The sequence below is a fragment of the Notolepis coatsorum genome (assembly GCF_963971535.1).
Source record: "Notolepis coatsorum genome assembly, chromosome: 4".
Lineage (NCBI taxonomy): Eukaryota > Metazoa > Chordata > Actinopteri > Aulopiformes > Paralepididae > Notolepis > Notolepis coatsorum.
Genome location: NC_140168.1, coordinates 24,063,225 through 24,081,369, shown reverse-complemented (window position 1 = coordinate 24,081,369; position 18,145 = coordinate 24,063,225). Strand labels below are relative to the sequence as shown.

General features: G+C 44.5%; 1 protein-coding gene across 2 annotated transcripts in view; it reads left to right on the top strand.

Annotated features, from left to right (window-relative positions):
* Positions 1-18,145, top strand: part of LOC311227242 (lisH domain-containing protein ARMC9-like) — an 88,166-nt gene that overhangs the window by 45,380 nt on the left and 24,641 nt on the right. For both annotated transcript variants that reach the window (XM_084312822.1, XM_084312821.1), the window contains 7 exons: positions 371-494; positions 2,686-2,825; positions 3,373-3,449; positions 4,779-4,853; positions 5,385-5,475; positions 6,680-6,726; positions 11,083-11,181. In XM_084312822.1, the coding sequence (XP_084168948.1) occupies positions 371-494; positions 2,686-2,825; positions 3,373-3,449; positions 4,779-4,853; positions 5,385-5,475; positions 6,680-6,726; positions 11,083-11,181 (653 nt within the window). The remainder of the gene's footprint in view (positions 1-370; positions 495-2,685; positions 2,826-3,372; positions 3,450-4,778; positions 4,854-5,384; positions 5,476-6,679; positions 6,727-11,082; positions 11,182-18,145) is intronic.

Genomic DNA, 18,145 nt, shown 5'->3' with positions numbered 1-18,145 from the left:
TAAGTGGAATATATAAAATGAAGCTACTGAGTAATATGCTAATCTGACAGATTTGTATGTACTGTACAGTGATAGAGGTATAAATACACACACAGTAAGCCATATGGTAATATACTGGCCACTATGGTATATATACTGTAGTACTGGCCAGTGGCATAACTAATAAGAGTAGGTATGGGATATATATAGATATAGTATATACAGAGTATATAAACAGGAATACATATATGAACAGGAATATATGGACAGAAATATATGCAGGAATATAAATGGAAATATATGCAGATATAGATAAATATAGGAGTTCAGAGTTCATACAGTATTACAATATATTTCAGTAACATTTCCTCCTCCTGGTTACTGTTTCCAGGACGAGTGTATCTTTCCCAGATCTCCTCTCTGCTCAAGCTGCTAACAGAGCTGCTCAGGAAAGAGGAGAAGGACTCTGTGACCAGAGAGAGCGTTCTGGTAGCCCTGCAGAAACTCAGCCTCAGGTACACTTTACATCTACTGTGGTGTATTTATTTGATTGTTTTTCCAGAATAGGCCACAGGGCTTTCCCCAGGATCTTCAGACAAGATGGTGCTGAGTCACAGCTAGGGGGTGGTCTGGAGGGGGGCTGTGCCCCCGTCCGGCAGGCACAAACATTTGCAGTAAAGAAAGCCATTTGCTGTAATTTCCGTCAACTTATATATAAAAAGAAAAAAAAGTTTTTATTTAAGTACAGTGTAAAAGGTATAAGCTGGCCCCAAGCTTTCACTGCAAAACAAAAAAGAATTATATATATTTATTTATTTATTGTTAAACCTTTGTTAAATTGTGCCGCTGGCGTGTTGTCATAGTGGTGCTGCGCCCCTATACCATTGTTTGGGGAAAGCCCTGGGCCGTATTTGTGTTGCAGTTGTGCCGCATTGAGTTTGTTACCATAGGAAATTGCCAAGATCTTTGCCATCATTATGATTCCATTTGGCCCCACCCCCTGGTTCAAAAGTTCCTACACTTTACTATGGAGAGTGTATGATATTTTGCAGTAAACAGCAATCCTCTTGAAGAATCATCAGCATTAACTCATTCATTGCCAACTATTATCCTTATCCCATTCTCACTTGGCCACGCTAAAAGATAGGCATTTTCACTGTGCGTCGCGGTGTTTGCAGGGCTATATCTATATTATAGCTATGGAGACAATACTATAGCTAATTTGACAGTAACTATCCCTCGTCCAACATGTAATTTTTTTTAAATTTTTTCATGTATTATCCCGTCGTGAATATTGTATAGTTTCAGAGTGATCCTGGCTATTTCCTGGAAACTGCTATGGAGCGATATGTGAATTTTGCTAAATGCATTCGCGTTGCTCACCTGGACACGCTCCTATTTCCAAATCAAAGGTATATAATAGGTATTATGTTTCATCATGAATGCATCAAAGGGGGGGGGGGGGGGGGTCGTTTTTTTATGCCCTGATCGCCAGTAACGGCATTCGTTTTGAATACTACATACGCTGCTGGAGGCTGGCACAGTGTTCTCTAAAAGTCTTTCGTAACTGAAAATAAGCTAACCTAGCTAGTGGTTAGTTGTTTATACTTGAAGGTGACTGGTGGCTCCTTGGGGTATAGAACTTCCTCATTTCAGTCTCAAATTAATATATGATTATCATTATCGGCAGAAGTTGTATTTGTTTACAACATATTAAGAAATAGTTACCGTGGAGTAGTAAGGTGCGGTGAAATTTGTGGCTGGGTAGGCAGAGTGAAGTATATTAATTGTTGATCACTGGCTCAGTGGGGTAGTGGCATTGTCACCTCACAGCTAGAAGGTCCTGGGTTCGATTCCCGCTTGGGGACCAGGTCGCCTGGTTGCCAGGTACCCAGGTGGGGTATATCCTGGGCCTTTCTGTGTGGAGTTTGCATGTTCTCCCACGTGCTCCCAAGGGTTTCCCCTCCCAATAAGATAAACCCAATGGAAAAACATGCAGAACAGATCGCTGTCGCATCCCTGGCGAAGACCGGACAGGAGCACTTGGATTGGTCCCCGAGCGCGGCCCACGCCGCAGCCCATGTCTGCTCCCGGGTGCCCCTGGTGTTATGTCTTCACAGAATCGTCACACTAATGCTTAGATCAACATAAACCTTTGTGTGCTTTGTTGTGGAAATTATTAAGGACAAAGGATCAGCCGCTGTGAAATCATTCTGAGTCGAGTTATTAAAAATAGAAACATAGTTTATTTCTCTGTGGCCACAGTGAAAAGTGGTCAGTTTACAGAAAGACACGTCATGTTCACACACAAGCGTCTATCCAGAAAGTGACCAAGAGGTCTGGTCAGACGTACATTAATACACAATTGAAAGACGTAACACTAGACATTCAGATATGACCGAAAGCCAAAGGTAAACAAAATGGGCCCAGTTAGGGAAATCAAATAACAAGCCTGGCTCAATAGAATTTGTTATGGCTTGACATAGGAGAGAAATAACCTTGGCACTCTCCACTGCTCCCACACTTAAAGGGACAGTCGAATATGTAGCCTAGTGTCAGACTAGTTCACTAGTTGGTCATATTGAACCAGTCAAGCTGTACAAAGATAGAATATGGTATGCATTTTCACACAGATGTATAGATAACATTCCCATCACAGCTTTCATATCCGTTGACCCCTCAACGCCTGCCATTATGTCTTGATAGGCGGAGTCAGCAGACGGCTATGATAGCGGATGATCTGATCGGCTGGCTGGTGGATGAGCTGCAGGACTCTGATAGTCTGAGTGACAACATGCTGGAGTATTCCGGGGCATTGCTCATGAACTTGTGTTTGCGCACAAAAGGTACACTCTTACTACACAAGGTCATCCCATCATCGACCTTCTTTAACCAGTTATTAACAGTTAACTGATGAGCTTAAAATCGTCAGTGAACCAATGTAATTAATGTTTTTATCAGTAGTTTATTAAGACTGCCCCTAATGTATCACTTGCCTGGCTTTGCATGCTCGGCAGTCTTTATGAATGAATCCGTTGAATCATGTTCAACCTGTTTTCAAAACAAACCACTCACGCTAGAAAAAATGCCTATTTTTAAACATACCACAGAGCAGTTCATTGCGCATAGCAGTTTTACTTTTTATTCCTTTAGAACAACATCGTTTACGGAGAATCATACCCGTGTCCCTGCCAAAAAGGATAGCAAAAAGCGAGGCTAGCTTTCAGCCGGATAGCTTTCTACTGAACACACAGTACAGGAAATTGGTATCTATCTTCGAAGACGATTTCCCATAATGTTGGCGTGTTCCTTTTAATACCAGTGAAGAGAGTAGAGCGCTCTTTGTATTGTCAATGATATGATTGTCAGTGTGTGATGGCTGCCTTGTCGCAGGAAAGAGGAAGTGTGCGGAGAGCGCCAAGCATGTGCTGAAGGTTCTGACCGACCTCCTGGGACACGAGAACCACGTGGTAATGCGCACACACACACACACACACACACACACACATACACACTAAATACACCAAGCACAATCTCAGCTGGCTTGTCTCCACTGGAAAGCTCCTTGCTGTATGTCCCATGTTACCCTCAATGGATTAGAGCTGGGCGGTTCCTGACTCATCCGCATTAAAGATCCAAATCTTTGTACTGAATCAGGAATCACAAGTCCGAGGTCTCCATTAACCTCTTACCACGCACCTGCCCGGAATCGGGCTGTCATGCAAGCGTCTACCGGCTCAGGGCTGCATTTATCGCCGAACATATAATATACCGTTCGAAACATCTATTTGCGCCGTTCGAACGCCACTTCACTCGACCAATTCCGTGTCTCGGTTCTCGAGTTACATAACGATATGTCAGGTGAGTGTCTTTTTACAGGCCGCGCGTCAAATGCCCACCTCGGACAGTATACACTCGAGAACTGACCAATCACCGCTGATGGCAAAAATTATTGGTCAGCGTTGTAGCCAACGAGTGTCTCCCATCCCAATTTAGTCATTATGCCAATTCCCTTCCTGGTCGTTGTGCGCATTGTCCCACTGTCGGCCTAGGGAGGGTGTAGAACTACCACATGCCTCCTCCGATACATGTGGAGTCAGCCAGCCGCTTCTTTTCACCTGACAGCGAGGACTCTCACTGGGGGAACGTAACGCGTGCAGAGGTTCACGCTATTTCCCCCCGATCCCCTCCTGCTGAACAGGCGCCCCGACCGACCAGTAGGAACCGCAGTTTACAAAGACCAGGACACAAGACACATACCCTGCCGGCTTCCCACCCGCGAACACACTGCCAATTGTGTTAGTAGGGACGACTGACCAAGCCGGAGGTACCGCTGACAGCTGGATTCGATCCCAGAGTCTCTGCGGTGGTAGGCGAGTGCATTCTCCACTGCGCTAGTACCCAGCCGCTTCTCACTTTCCTCTTTTTGTTTCACCTTTTTGCCTAGGCATCTGTGCCTGTATTTGTCTGTATATTGCACTCTGCTGAAACATGTTGGTCTAATAAAAATGAAATTTGCATAGAGAGAAGTGCGTGATCCTCCTGCATCTTGATTATGGCCTTAGCCTACCTTTAGTCAGCACCTTTTTTCAGCACAGCAAAGCCGTAAACAATATCATATTAATTCATGCAATTCATATTCCGTCCTGTAAATGTTATTTTTTCCCCTCTTCACACCTACACTGTTGTTCCCCCTCACGCTGGAAAGTTAGCGTAGTAGCTGTTGTTGCTTTATGCTTGAAATGACCAGATTTGGAGGCCCTGATGTTTGCGTGTGCTGCATGTGTTTGCTTTCACAGATCCGTCCGTACGTGAACGGAGCCCTTTACAGTATCCTGTGTATTCCCTCTGTGCGGCAGGAAGCCAGGGAGATGGTGAGATGAGAGACATGGATTAGTTTGGCCACCAGGGGGTAACAGTCCAGGGGTAGGAACGTGAACAACTGAGTTACGACGACACTGTTGCGCTACTTTTCCCTTTTCAGTCGAGGCCTAGTTTTGAATGAACCGTGAATCTCTCCAGGGGGGATTCATAAAGGAACATCTTATCTTAATCATAACGTCATGGGCATTTAATGAACTCTTGGAGGACATTTTTGCCTTCAGTCCCTGTTTTTTTTTTTTATTATTAATCTTTTCCCTGGTTTTCAACCCTGGTATCCACAGTATTCCATTACATCAACACACACACCACACATTGGAAGGCCAGCAACAAATGTTGATAATCAAATGACAACTGAGTTCTTTCTCCTTCTTCTCCTTCTTCTTCTCCTCCTTCTTCTCCTCCTTCTCATTCTTCTTCTCCTCCTCCTCCTTCTCCTCCTTCCTCTCCTTCTCCTCCTCCTTCTTCTCCTCCTTCCCCTCCTTCTCCTTCTCCTTCTATGCATGTGGTTCCTGAGTGTCTAGAGTGTGGAGGAGATCCTGAGCTGTTACAGCCAGGAGGAGAACCCAGAGCTCAACAGGCAGATTGAGTTCATCATCAAACAGCTGAACTCAGGTCAGTTTCCCGCCTGTCACACAATGTTGTTTAGATGAGAATAGAGGAGGTGCCGCCTAGTAGGGATGGGACTTTCTAGCAAAAGTGCTATTTGAAAATCGCTGCTTCTTAAGATCGAATATTCGAATATTCGACCCCCCCAGCCACCCCCCAAATTATTATTATTATAATTTTTTTTAAATATATTGTTATTTTCTGTTTCAGTTTAAATTCAGTTAAAATCTTCAGTTTCAGTTCAATTCAGTTATTCTTATTAATAGAATGGATCATTAAAATCAAAGGGTATTGCACATAAATAGGCACTTCAGAATCTGAAGTTCAGATAAACCTTCAGAACGTTGATCGGCTCAGCTGACAAATAAATCAAAATGACACCATTCACCATCGTAGCCTATAATAACAGCATTGCATTGGCCTATCAACCGGTTTTAATAAACAAACAGAAACAGTAGCATGTGCATCTTTTAGATCAATTAGGCTATGAAAATGAGGCTGCCTCTAAATATAAAAAGAAATTAAATAAGAATGGGTTGCTTAAAAAAAAAAAAAAAATCTTCTGATATTAAAATCTAATGTAGGTATGGGATCGAATTTTCTAATATTCGATCCCAGCCCTAGTGCCTAGTGTCTCGTCCGTAACTAGGTGGGCCGTGTTCAGCCTGGCTTTTGTGAGTGCATTCGCACGTTAGAGAGTCGTCTCATAGTTCTAGGGATCCACGGTATATTCGGCCCATATCAGAGATTTCTGTTTATTTATCAGCATTTGTCAGATGAGCAAAACTAGGCAGATGCATATATCGGCAAACAATCGACTGATCGATTTTTAACAGCATTGAAATAGACTGCAGAAACAGAAGAGAAAAGTTTTCATAACTTTCAGGATGTACACATTTGGATTACCTTAGGAATTTGTTTTCATACAGACCACACCCCATTGATATATTGATACAAAAATAAAATTGTAATTCACATATTGTGTAGATATTTAACCCACCAGGGAAACGGATGGAGTCAATGTCCAGCAACTTAGTTGTCCAGCATCTTAGTTGTGTTTTTTATTAGTCTAGTCTGTTTGTTACATTACATACTGTGAGATGAATCCTCAGAGAAATTTGTCTGAATTCCCATCCATCGTTTCATGTGAGCAGGTCAAATGCTGGATACATTTGTGCCTATTTGTTTATTCTGACTGTTTCCTTGCTAGATGAAGAAGAGGGGGCGGAGTCAGATGAGGAAGAGGATGACGATGATGTAAGGCTGCACCCTCTAGACACGAGGGGAATTGAAATCCCCCACCTTCACTGCCATAAACACCAGCATACACACACACACACAGGGCAGGAAGCTAACTTTTTCCATCCATCGCTGTTTGGTTCATAAATAGGCCCCTTTCAGATCGGCCATTTTGATGTGGCATAGCAGGGTTGGGAATTCACCATTGTGCCTTGTATGATAGCCGTGGCCTTCTCTTGCAGAAAGGTGCAACAAACACTGGTATTTGTTTATTTTTAAAGCAACCTCTTTATATCTATTAGAATGGAATATTGGAACCTAATCAACTCGATCTAATGACTGGATGGTTCTTAGGGTCCAGTATGTTCTGATCTAATAACTGGATTGTTGTTAGGGTCCCTCAAGTATGTTCTGATCTAATGGCTGGATTGTTCTTAGGGTCCCTCAAGTATGTTCTGATCCAATGCAATGCATCGATCCTAAGGTCGCATCGAATCGAATCGTGGTCAAATGAAGAGATTTCATGATGCATTGAATCGTTGCCTGAAGAATCGTAATCTAATAGAATCGTTGTGGGGTCAAATATTTTACACTCCTATTATTGACCTATAGTCCATTCATGCTGAGTGAATCAGTTCCCCCAGCCACATTTGTGTATTCCAAATTCTTGGGGGAATCAACTGATAGAAGATTTATCGAATCGAATCGAATCATGGTCAAATGAAGAGATTTCATGATGCATTGAATCGTTGCCTGAAGAATCGTAATCGAATCGTTGTGGGGTCAAATATTTTACACCCCTATTTTGTATTAATCTTTTGTGTTTCATATTCTGTCAATATTGCTTTATTGTGTACTTGTATGATCGTCGTTTCTGTAAATGAGGGAAACCTCAAACGTACAACTTTGAATAAAGGTTGAAATTAAATGGAAAAAGGGTAAACACAGGTGTAACTAATAACATTAATTACGCTTCCGTTCCATTTAGTTGTGCCAGGACCCTGGTACCATACATGCTGACTCACTGGAACAGCACTGGCACACTCAAATGGAACAGTTACACCTGTGTTTACCCTGCTATGACACGTCAAAATGGCTGCTGTGAAAAGGGTCTCTATTCACATGTGTGTGTGAGCGTGCTGGAAGATCACACAATCTTCAGGGACCGGTTTCTTCATACTGTTCCAACTGGGGTCAAAGAATCCATTGGAGGCTCTTGACACGGCTCTCTCAGTCATCTCATCCGCTTGACTCTCGTTACACGGATGACCCACCGCCGCCCCCTGGGTAGTTTCACAACACAGCTGGAGTAACGGTGTACACCGCCAACCCCCACCCGACTCGATTCTATATTATAGCTATGGATACAATACTATGGCCTATTTGCCAACAACTATCTATCGTTCAATATGTGAAAAAGAATACATTTGTTCATCAATACGTTCGCCTATTATACCGTGGTGAATATAAGCATAGTTTTAGAGTGATCCTGTCTAATCCCAGAAAACGACGATATGCAGCAAAGCGTGAATTTCACTAAACGCGTTGCTGTTTTTCGCCTGGACATGCTACTATTTCCAAATCAAATGTATATAATAGGTATTATGTTTTTTGACGCTTTGATCGTCACCAACGGCATACATTGTGGAGTAACGTTACACACACACACGTTGCGATCGAGGTGAAAGCATGGTTGGATCAAAGCAGGATTGATATAATTTAGTCCTTACCTTCACTAGCAGGTACCCCAAAAAGAATATTCCAATTGTCTGATCGCGAGTCCAAGTATTGGTGTCCATCGTGTCGCCAACATAATCCACCACAACAGATGCATCGGGGGCATTTGACGCTTCTCAATGTGATCGGGATACCCGCTCGACTTGCCTGACAAAGAAAAGTGTGCCCGGAGACATTTGAAAGTTGCACAGGCCAAGATATAAGGTTTCAAAGGGTGCTCGATACTGCCACCTGGGAGGATGCGGCCGGTATTGCACTTTGGCATTCTCAGGATGATTCCCCATGTTAATCCCGAGTCCGTGTGCCTGTAATGAATGGAAATATCGAATAAAAGAAATAACGATGAAAACCCGACTATCCTCGGGTCTGGCGCTGATTGAGTTTTAAGGGATGATGGAAATAATCTAAAATAATCAAAATCTAAAACAAAAAAATAAATAATAATCGAACAAATGTCACTTTTCAGTCTGGTGATAATGTTTCAACTTCTGCATGATCTTAGAGCTACAAGTCATCAGCTTGCTAAATCTTACAGATCAACCAAGCGGAAAACTTTGTAACACAAGGTTAATAGTGATCTACAGTCTAATCCACTGGATTCCCTAGATAATCTTGATGAAAAAATTAAACTTAATAAAATTGTGATGCCAAGAATCAAAATCGAATCGTGAGATACCCTGAATGAATGGGCAAACCTAACAGCCACAGATACAGTATAGCAGTGTTTGGCCTGATGGCTGCTATTCATTTCCCACCCTGCTTACCTAGTAGCACTCTTTGTTACCGCAGCCATTAGACCTGCACGTCTGCATCAAAAAGAGCTGTCAAAGGAGGCGGAGGGAGTGTGAGTGACAACAACAAAACAACACAAGACGAAACAAAATAACAACAACAGCTCCACATCTGACCTTTTCCCAAACCTGTAGATTACAATCTCGCCGTGACATAGATATTGGGTGTCGCCCACCTGCCTGTATGGCGATGGGACTGGCAGGTTGAATTCTTCGGGGAAAGTGGGTTAACTAGATAAGGTAGCAAGGGGGGGGGGGGGGGGGGCTATGGGCTAGGGCGCGGGGGACCATGCGACCATTGGACCGTGTGTATTCAAATATATTTGAATCCAACAGTGTTATCACTGGGCGTGACCGGGCCGGTTCTCCTTCCTGCCGTCTCGCTGGACTCGGTCCTTCTCCACCGTGTCCCCAAATTCGCCCCCGAATCCGTGCTTTGGGCTCCCTATATCTGGCCACTTAAGCCGGTAAAGCAACTGCGTTGGTCATCAAGGCGGGTGGGGGAGGGCTACGGGCTCCTATATCTGGCCACGATGCTGATGACGAAGGTCCACGGCCCTTAACTCATTCAGCGCCAGTCACGAGAAAAGTTGGGTTAACTCGCCAACCGTTCAGCACCAATCTGAGCCGTGCGGGCGGGGTTTAAATACTCCGGCAGTACTAGCGTTTACAACGTTACATCTGCGATGCTGCCCCCCCCCCCCTTCATATGCAATGCCGGACAATGTGGGACGGAGCTCCACGAGCAGTATTTGGAATGGCGATCAGATAATTGGATTATTTCTTTTGCATTACATCAGAGACCAGGTAAGGACTCTATATATCCAATCTTGCGTTGATCTGATATTTCTTTCTACCGCGATCGAGGCTGCGTGTGTGGACTGTGTATGTGCTTTTTACCGTTGGCTCCGGTGGGGGTGGGGGCGAGCGCCGCGCTACGAGGGCCATTTTATGTATGCACGAGGAAGGATAATAATGATAATCTAGCGTTGATTTCAGGAAGATTCGATAATCAGGCGAAAAATGACAACGTGATAAGTGTATTCCGCTAAAACGTTACGCTATTATCGCGTCTTTTCCTGGAATTACTCAGAAGTACCCAAATTATACTCATATTCAAAACGGTATAAAACGGAAATGTACGGATGAAAAAACAATCTGTTTTGTGCATGTTGACTGGAAGCAACTCACTGACAATCGACGGGTGTATTAGACCCATAGCTATAATATAAGATATATTTTAAGCACTCGCAAATGTCGCAGTCTCCCCATTGATTAAAGCAATGGCGTTCTAGCGCCCCCCCCCCCCCCCCCCCCCCCCCCCCCCTGGCTCATTAAGCGATGGCGCTGAATGAGTTAATGTTGTCAGTGAACAGGTCTATGAAATGCCTTTTCCTTTTTAGATTAGATTCAAATGTATTGTCATCATGCAGCACAAGTACAGCACAACGAAAATAAGTTTGGCATCCAACCAGAGTGCAAATGTAACAGTTAAGTGCAATAGTAATATACAATGTACAGGTGATTAAACTGGGTATAAAATATATACATGTATACAGTGTTAGTGCTTATCAGTATGTAGTACGTACAGAGTTGTAGTATTAATATGTACAGTTGATACAGTTATAAAGACACTATGGTAGTACTAGTCATACTGGCCAGCGGCGTAACTAACTAGTGAGAGTAGAGAGTGAGAGTTGTAGTGTAACTAGTAAGAGTAGGTAAGGGATATGTACAGATATAGATATAGTATCTACAGATATGTAAAAAGGATTATATGCAGGTTTGTACAGTCATTAAGCCATTTATGTACGTGACTGTATTTTGTTATATTGTGTTGCAACAGGAGGATCTGATGGAGGCGGACCTTGACAAGGAGGAAGTGCTCCAACCGCAGCCCAGGGAGCTGTGTGGAGAGAGCCTGCTGACTGCAGAGTACCTGGGAGTAAGACCACACACACACACACACACACACACACACACACACACACACACACACACACATATATACACACACACGTACACACACATATATACACACACATATATACACACACACACACACGTACACACACACACACACACACACACACACACACACCCATACATATATACATACATACATACATACATACATACATACATACATACATACATACATACATACATACATACATACACACACAGGGAACAAAATAAGCACCCGCCAAGCGCCAATGGCGGGCAAATTTTAGGTTTGGCGAGTGATGAGAGGTCTGTCCGCCACATGGCGGGTAACAAAATAGTAATGTAAAATAATTAAAACGGCTGTGTGTTTTGGTCTTACAACAGTCGCCTTTTTTGCAGCCCCAATCTCTCCTTGCGCATAAATCTCTCCTTGTTTACCGACGTCACATCCACCACCTGCTTGCACTGCAACGTTAGCTTAATAGCGTTAAAATGGGTTACAAATATGTGGAACCATATGGAAGGAGTAAGCCGGCCGCTAAAAAGGAAACCCACCGTGGCTTTCTCAGACGAAAAGGATGAGCGGGACCACCTACCAAAAGAAAGTTTCGAGAGTAGTGGAAGTTTGAAGATAGCGGTGTTTCAAGAGACTGGCTAGGCTACTGGGGGCTGTAGTGGTGAGTTGTTAACTTGTTCCGTGTGGGGGTCAGGTGGCGTAGCGGAGATTGCGTTCGTCACCAACACCGGGGATGCTGGATTCGCCTGTTCGAATCCAGCTCCCGGCGTTGCCATCAGCTTGGCTGGCCTCTCACACTAATACAATTGGCAGTATTAGAGGGTGGGAAAGCTGAAGGGTGGGTCCTGGGCGTTGTGGACAGCGACCCCTACATTTCGGTCGGGGCGCCTGCTCAGCAAGGGTAGGAACTAGGGAGAGATAGTGCGGCCTCCCACACGCTACACTCTCCCCGGTGAGAACCTGTGTGGCCAGGCTGGCCTGCCGGCAGGCTGCACATGCGTCGGAGGAAAGCATGTGACAGTCTCCGGTCTCTCGGACCAACAGTAGGGGAAAGTACGCAACAACCAGGAAGGGTGGGATGGGAGAAAAAATCGGGAAAAAGAGGGGAAGAAAGATAATAAAAAATAAATAAAACGTGTTCCGTGTGTCAAAAAGAAAAAACGGAAACAACACATTTGTCATTGTCGTGTTACTTCACAGTACAAATACGTGAGTCCTCTGCTGTGGTTGTGAGTATCCTTTATTAGCTTAACTCCGTAGCAACATCACACAGGTGTATCTCTCTCGCCCCTCCCGTACCTGCCCCTTGACCCCGAGTACGGTGGCCTGTACACTCTGTCGTATAACACACACACATTAACATAACACCACAGTCATCGGTAGTAAATCAATGAGATTGTGGACTCTGATGAGGACATGATTGAGGAGGTTTAGTTAGGTTTACAAAACCTTCACATTTTATTATGTTCTGTTCAATCCTGCAAACAGGCTAGAGTGTTTAACATTAGGTTACAATTTAAGCTTAAATCAAATCAAATCAAATTTATTTATAAGGCCCGACAACACACGTTAATGTCCCCATGGGCCGTACAGGTCTTCTTTAAACAAGTCAAGAAGAAAACATAACAATAAGTCAAGAACAGAACAAGAACACCATAAGGTCCAAACATTTTTAGATGAATGCAAAAAATTAAAATAAAAAATTTAAGAATGCAAGCACTCCCAGACATACCCCACGCGAAGGTAAGGAAAAACTCACTAAAACCTAACAATAGGGAAAAAAGCTCCACAGGCAGTGTGGAGGAGAGAAACCTTAGAAGGGCCATTCAAGGGGGGATCTCCCTTCTTAGATGTTGGTGATAGTAGTGTTGCAGACGGCCAGTTGGTAAGCATGCACTCATGTGTGTAGTGAAACACAGATGAGTGCATGCAATAGCAACTGAACATTTTGAAAGATTAAAGATAAAGCAAATAGCAATAGCAACTGAACATTTTGAAAGATAGAGCTGATAGCGGATCTATTTGAGGCACAGGGGCGGCGCAAAGAGGGTCACGTCCTCCCCGTCTTAGTCACGGGACATTCAACACTCCGGTCATTGCTCAGGGACAGCCGGAGACAGGGAGATAGGGGGCGGCGCAGAGAGGGTCGCGAACTCTCCGACATCATCGCTAGACGTCCGGCACTCCGGTCACCACTACGAGACCTCCGGAGACAGGGGGGCACGCAGAGGGGGTCGCAACCTCCCGGCCTTCATCACGGGATGTCCGACACTCCGGTCAGCACTCCAGGACAGCAAGTCATAGGGGGACAGGGAGACGGGACAGGCGTTAGACAGCTCATGTGATTGTAGTGGGCGGACATAGCAATAGATACAAGTGGTAAGCATATATGTGAATGGAGTAGATATATGAAGTGAGCATATTATGTGAATAGAATAGAAGTACTTAACCCAGCAATGAAACCGCGTTGACTGTTAATCTGTTAACAGTCTGTTAATGCTGTTAATCAGTTGACAGGACCACGGACAGACGACGGTAAATAACTGATCCAAGGCCTCGGAGGTGCATGTAGAGCAGTCACTACAATCTTGGCCAAGACCCCGAGGCATCCATCACCTTAGTCAGCGCCAGGAGACGGGCACTCAGAGAGATGGGGGAGGGAGGGGGGGGAGGGAAGGGGGAGGGGGGGGGGAGGGGGGAAGAGTTAGAGAGTTCCCATGTTTGTGGTGCTGCAAAAGAGCAGACATGTAGTACCCTGTAGTGCCATGTAGTACCCCGTAGTGCCATGTAATACCCTGTAGTGCCCTGTAGTACCCTGTAGTGCCATGTAGTACCCCGTAGTGCCCTGTAGTACCATGTAGTACCCCGTAGTGCCATGTAGTGCCATGTAGTACCATGTAGAGCCATGTAGTACCCCGTAGTGCCATGTAGTACCATGCAGTACCCCGTAGTACCATGCAGCACCCTGTACCCTAACTAAACTACCCTGTAGTAAACTACCCAGTAGTACCATGTAGTACCCTGTACCCTAACTAAACTAGACAGATTAATCTAAAGGTCAGTCCCCGACCAGGTGAGATCAGGGTAGGTTGAAGGAGAGGGAGAAAAGATGAGTCTTAAGCAGGGATTTAAAAGCTTCGACAGAGCAGGCGCACCTGATGACGGCAGGTAATTTGTTCCACAGGTAGGGAGCGCGGTAGACAAAGGCTCTGTGGCCTGCGGATTTCTTTTTAACCCTAGGGATCGATAGAAGCCCCGCATTTTGTGAGCGCAGGGCACGAGCGGGCGAGTATCGGGAGATGAGATCGGATAGATAGAGCGGTGCAAGCCCATTTAAAATTTTGTAGGTGAGGAGTAGCACTTTAAAGTCAGATCGGGCTTGGATAGGAAGCCAGTGTAGGGCGGACAAAACTGGTGTGATGTGATCAAATTGTCTAGTTCTAGTTAGTATCCGTGCAGCCGCATTTTGCACGAGTTGAAGATTTTTGATGCTTGAATTAGGTAGGCCTGAAAAAAGTGCATTACAGTAATCCAGACGTGATGAGACAAAAGCATGAATCAGGGTTTCAGCATCAGCCAGAGTTAAAATGGGGCGAATTTTTGCGATATTACGAAGATGGAAGAATGCAATTTTGGTGAACATTTTTATATGTGCATTAAATGAGAGGGAGGAATCAAAAATGACTCCGAGGTTTTTTATGGTGGAGCTCTGGGATACATGACAGGTATCAAAGTTGAGGGAGATGTCCTGAAACAGGCCTCTGTGGTTTGGGGGGCCAACAATTAACATCTCAGTTTTATCTGCATTAAGGAGTAGAAAGTTTTGCGACATCCATTTTTTGACGGCGAGCAAGCAGGCCTCAATGTTTTGTAGTTGGGAGGAATCATTTGGCTTAATAGGTATATATAATTGGGTGTCATCAGCGTAAAAATGAAAGTTTATGCCAAATTTGCGTATGATATCGCCGAGGGGTAGCATGTAAATCGAAAATAGCAAAGGGCCCAGGACAGAGCCTTGTGGGACACCACATTGCACTGGGAGGGTCTCAGATGTTAAATCATTATAGACCACGCAGTGTGTTCTATCAGTTAAATAGGATTTAAACCAAGCTAGTGCGAGACCCCGAATGCCAACATGATTCTCAAGCCGACCTAGAAGAATCGAGTGATCGATAGTGTCAAAGGCTGCACTGAGATCAAGCAATAAGAGCACAGAAGTGAGGTTTGAGTCAAGAGAGAGCAGTAAGTAATTTGTGACTTTGGTAACCGCCGTTTCGGTGGAGTGTAAGGCTCTAAAGCCAGATTGAAATGATTCATTAAGATTATTGTTTGATAAATGGTCAGTAAGTTGCGTTGCGACGATCCGTTCTAACACTTTGGATAGGAATGGAAGATTGGAGATAGGTCTGTAATTTTTCAAGATTAGAGGGTCGAGGTTCGGTTTTTTAAGTAGTGGTTTAATGACAGCTGATTTAAAGGCTAGGGGCACCACGCCAGTAGACAAGGAGGTGTTGAAGATATTGAGTAGAGCAGGGCCTAGAGTTGGGAAGAGTTTTTTGATGAGAGTTGCTGGGAGAGGGTCAAACAGACAGGTTGAGGGTTTAGCCACGCCAACCAGTTTAGAGAGGGCACTAAGTAAGATTGACTTGTATTGATTAATCAATCATCAATCAATATATTAAAATAATTTGCTTAAAATGTTACTCTGGCCTCTTATTTAACTCTTTATCTACTTGAACGTAATACCTTATCTACTTGAAATGTACTGAAAAAATATTATATATACGTATGTGACGCAAAAATGCGTTTTTGAATTTTTGGCTGGTAAAAAATCTGCCTGGCTGGTAGTTTTTTTAATCTACCAGCCACCTTGGCTGGTAAGCCAAAAAGTTAACTTTGTTCCCTGCATACACACACGCACACACACACACACACACACACACACACACACACACACACACACACACACACACACACACACACACACACACACACATACACACATGTGGAGAGAGCCTGCTGACTACAGAGTACCTGGGAGTATGACCACACACTCTCACACACACACACACACACACACACACACACACACACACACACACACACACACACACACACACACACACACACACACACACACACACACACACACACACACACACACACACACACACACACATTTGAATATATAACCCCTCCCCTTATTTCAACAGGGAAGTCAGAGACCTTTCAGGTACACACAGGTGCTCATTTGACAAACAATCAATCAGTCACACACACACACACACACATTTTTTCTTTTTTTTTTTATCCACTTTTTCTCCCATTTTATAGATTTTTCTCCCATCCCAATTTCGTATCATCCAATTCAACCCTCCCCTGTCACGAACGCTGTTTCTTGCCTCCCACAAGCCGGCTGCAATGTGGACTAAGTCATACATAGCACAAGTCCCCTCCGGTACTTGAGGTAACAGCAGTCGCATCTTTTCACCTGCGCAGCTCGATCTCTCGGTGGCGAGGGGTAACGCGTGGGAGGCTCACGCTGCCCCCGACACTTCCTGATTCTACTGCGCAGGCGCACCAACCGACTTGTAGGAGTCGCTGTCCACAACGCCCGATCCCCACCCATCAGTTTCCCACCCCCGAATAAAGCCAATGTGTATTAGTATGAACGACCAGCTAAACTGAATTTGTGGCGAGCGCCTTGCCCACTACGCCACGTAGCCGCCCTACACACTCTTGAAAACACAGATCATACACCGCATCAATGTTGGATGATGAGGTGGCAGGCTTTGGCGCAAGCATTTACATTATTTTTACAATTTATAAATGTAATCAAGGTCAGTAGAACTAGTGTTTTCAATCGAAAGTTGTGTGTAGAGTGGATCCCTGACGTTGTTAACCCTTTCACTGCCGCACTACCAAAACGGTTAACCCTTTCACTGTGACAATACACAGAAGGTTAACCCTTTCACTGCCACACAACAGCCGGTTAACCCTTTCACTGCCACATGACAGAAGGTTAACCCTTTACTATCACATTTGTGTGATAGTAAAGGGTTAACCTTCTTTGTATTTTATTTTTTTATTATTTTTTAAACAAACATATAAACAAACATGACAACACACGATAAGATATACAAGCATTAATTGTCAGGGCACATCCAATGAGATCACATTTTAGTTAGTTGTCTGTTAGTTGTCTGTTAGTGTAGTGGGTTAACCTTCTGTCGTGTGGCAGTGAAATGGTTAAGAGTAAGATAAGAGTAGGGCGGCTGAGTGGCGCAGTGGGAAAGGCGCTCGCCACTAACGCAGGATATGCTGGTATCGAGCCCAGCTCTCGGCGTTGCTACTGGCTTGGCCGGTCGTCATACTAACACACATTGGCAGTGTTAGGGGTGGGAAAGCCGGTGGGTGGGGATTGGACGTTGTGGACAGCGACTCTTACAGGTCGGTTGGTGCGCCTGTACAGCAGAATCAGGAAGTAGCGGGGGCAGCGTGAGCCTCCCACACGTTACTCCTCGCCACTGAGAGATCGCGCTGTTCAGGTGAAAAGATGCGACAGCTGCCTCCTCGTGTACCGGAGGGGACACGTGATGCAAGGCTTGGTCCTCACTGCAGCCGACCAGTGGGAGGCATAGTCTAGCAACGTTCGAGACAGGGGAGGGGAGAATTGAAGGGAGAATTGGCGAGGCGAAATTGGGATGAAAATAAGGAGAAAAAGTGGATGATAAAAAAAAGAGTAAGATAAGAGTGGCCCAAATCCTATAATAATACACTTTATTTGTACAGCACCTTTCATACAAGAAATGCAGCTCAAAGTGTTTCGCAGCAGTAAAACAAAAAGACAGGCACAGAATGAGCACAGAATTGTCAGATCAAGAGCATAAAGTGCAGACATGAAATAAGCATAAAATGAGCATAAAATAGATAGCAGCAAAATTGA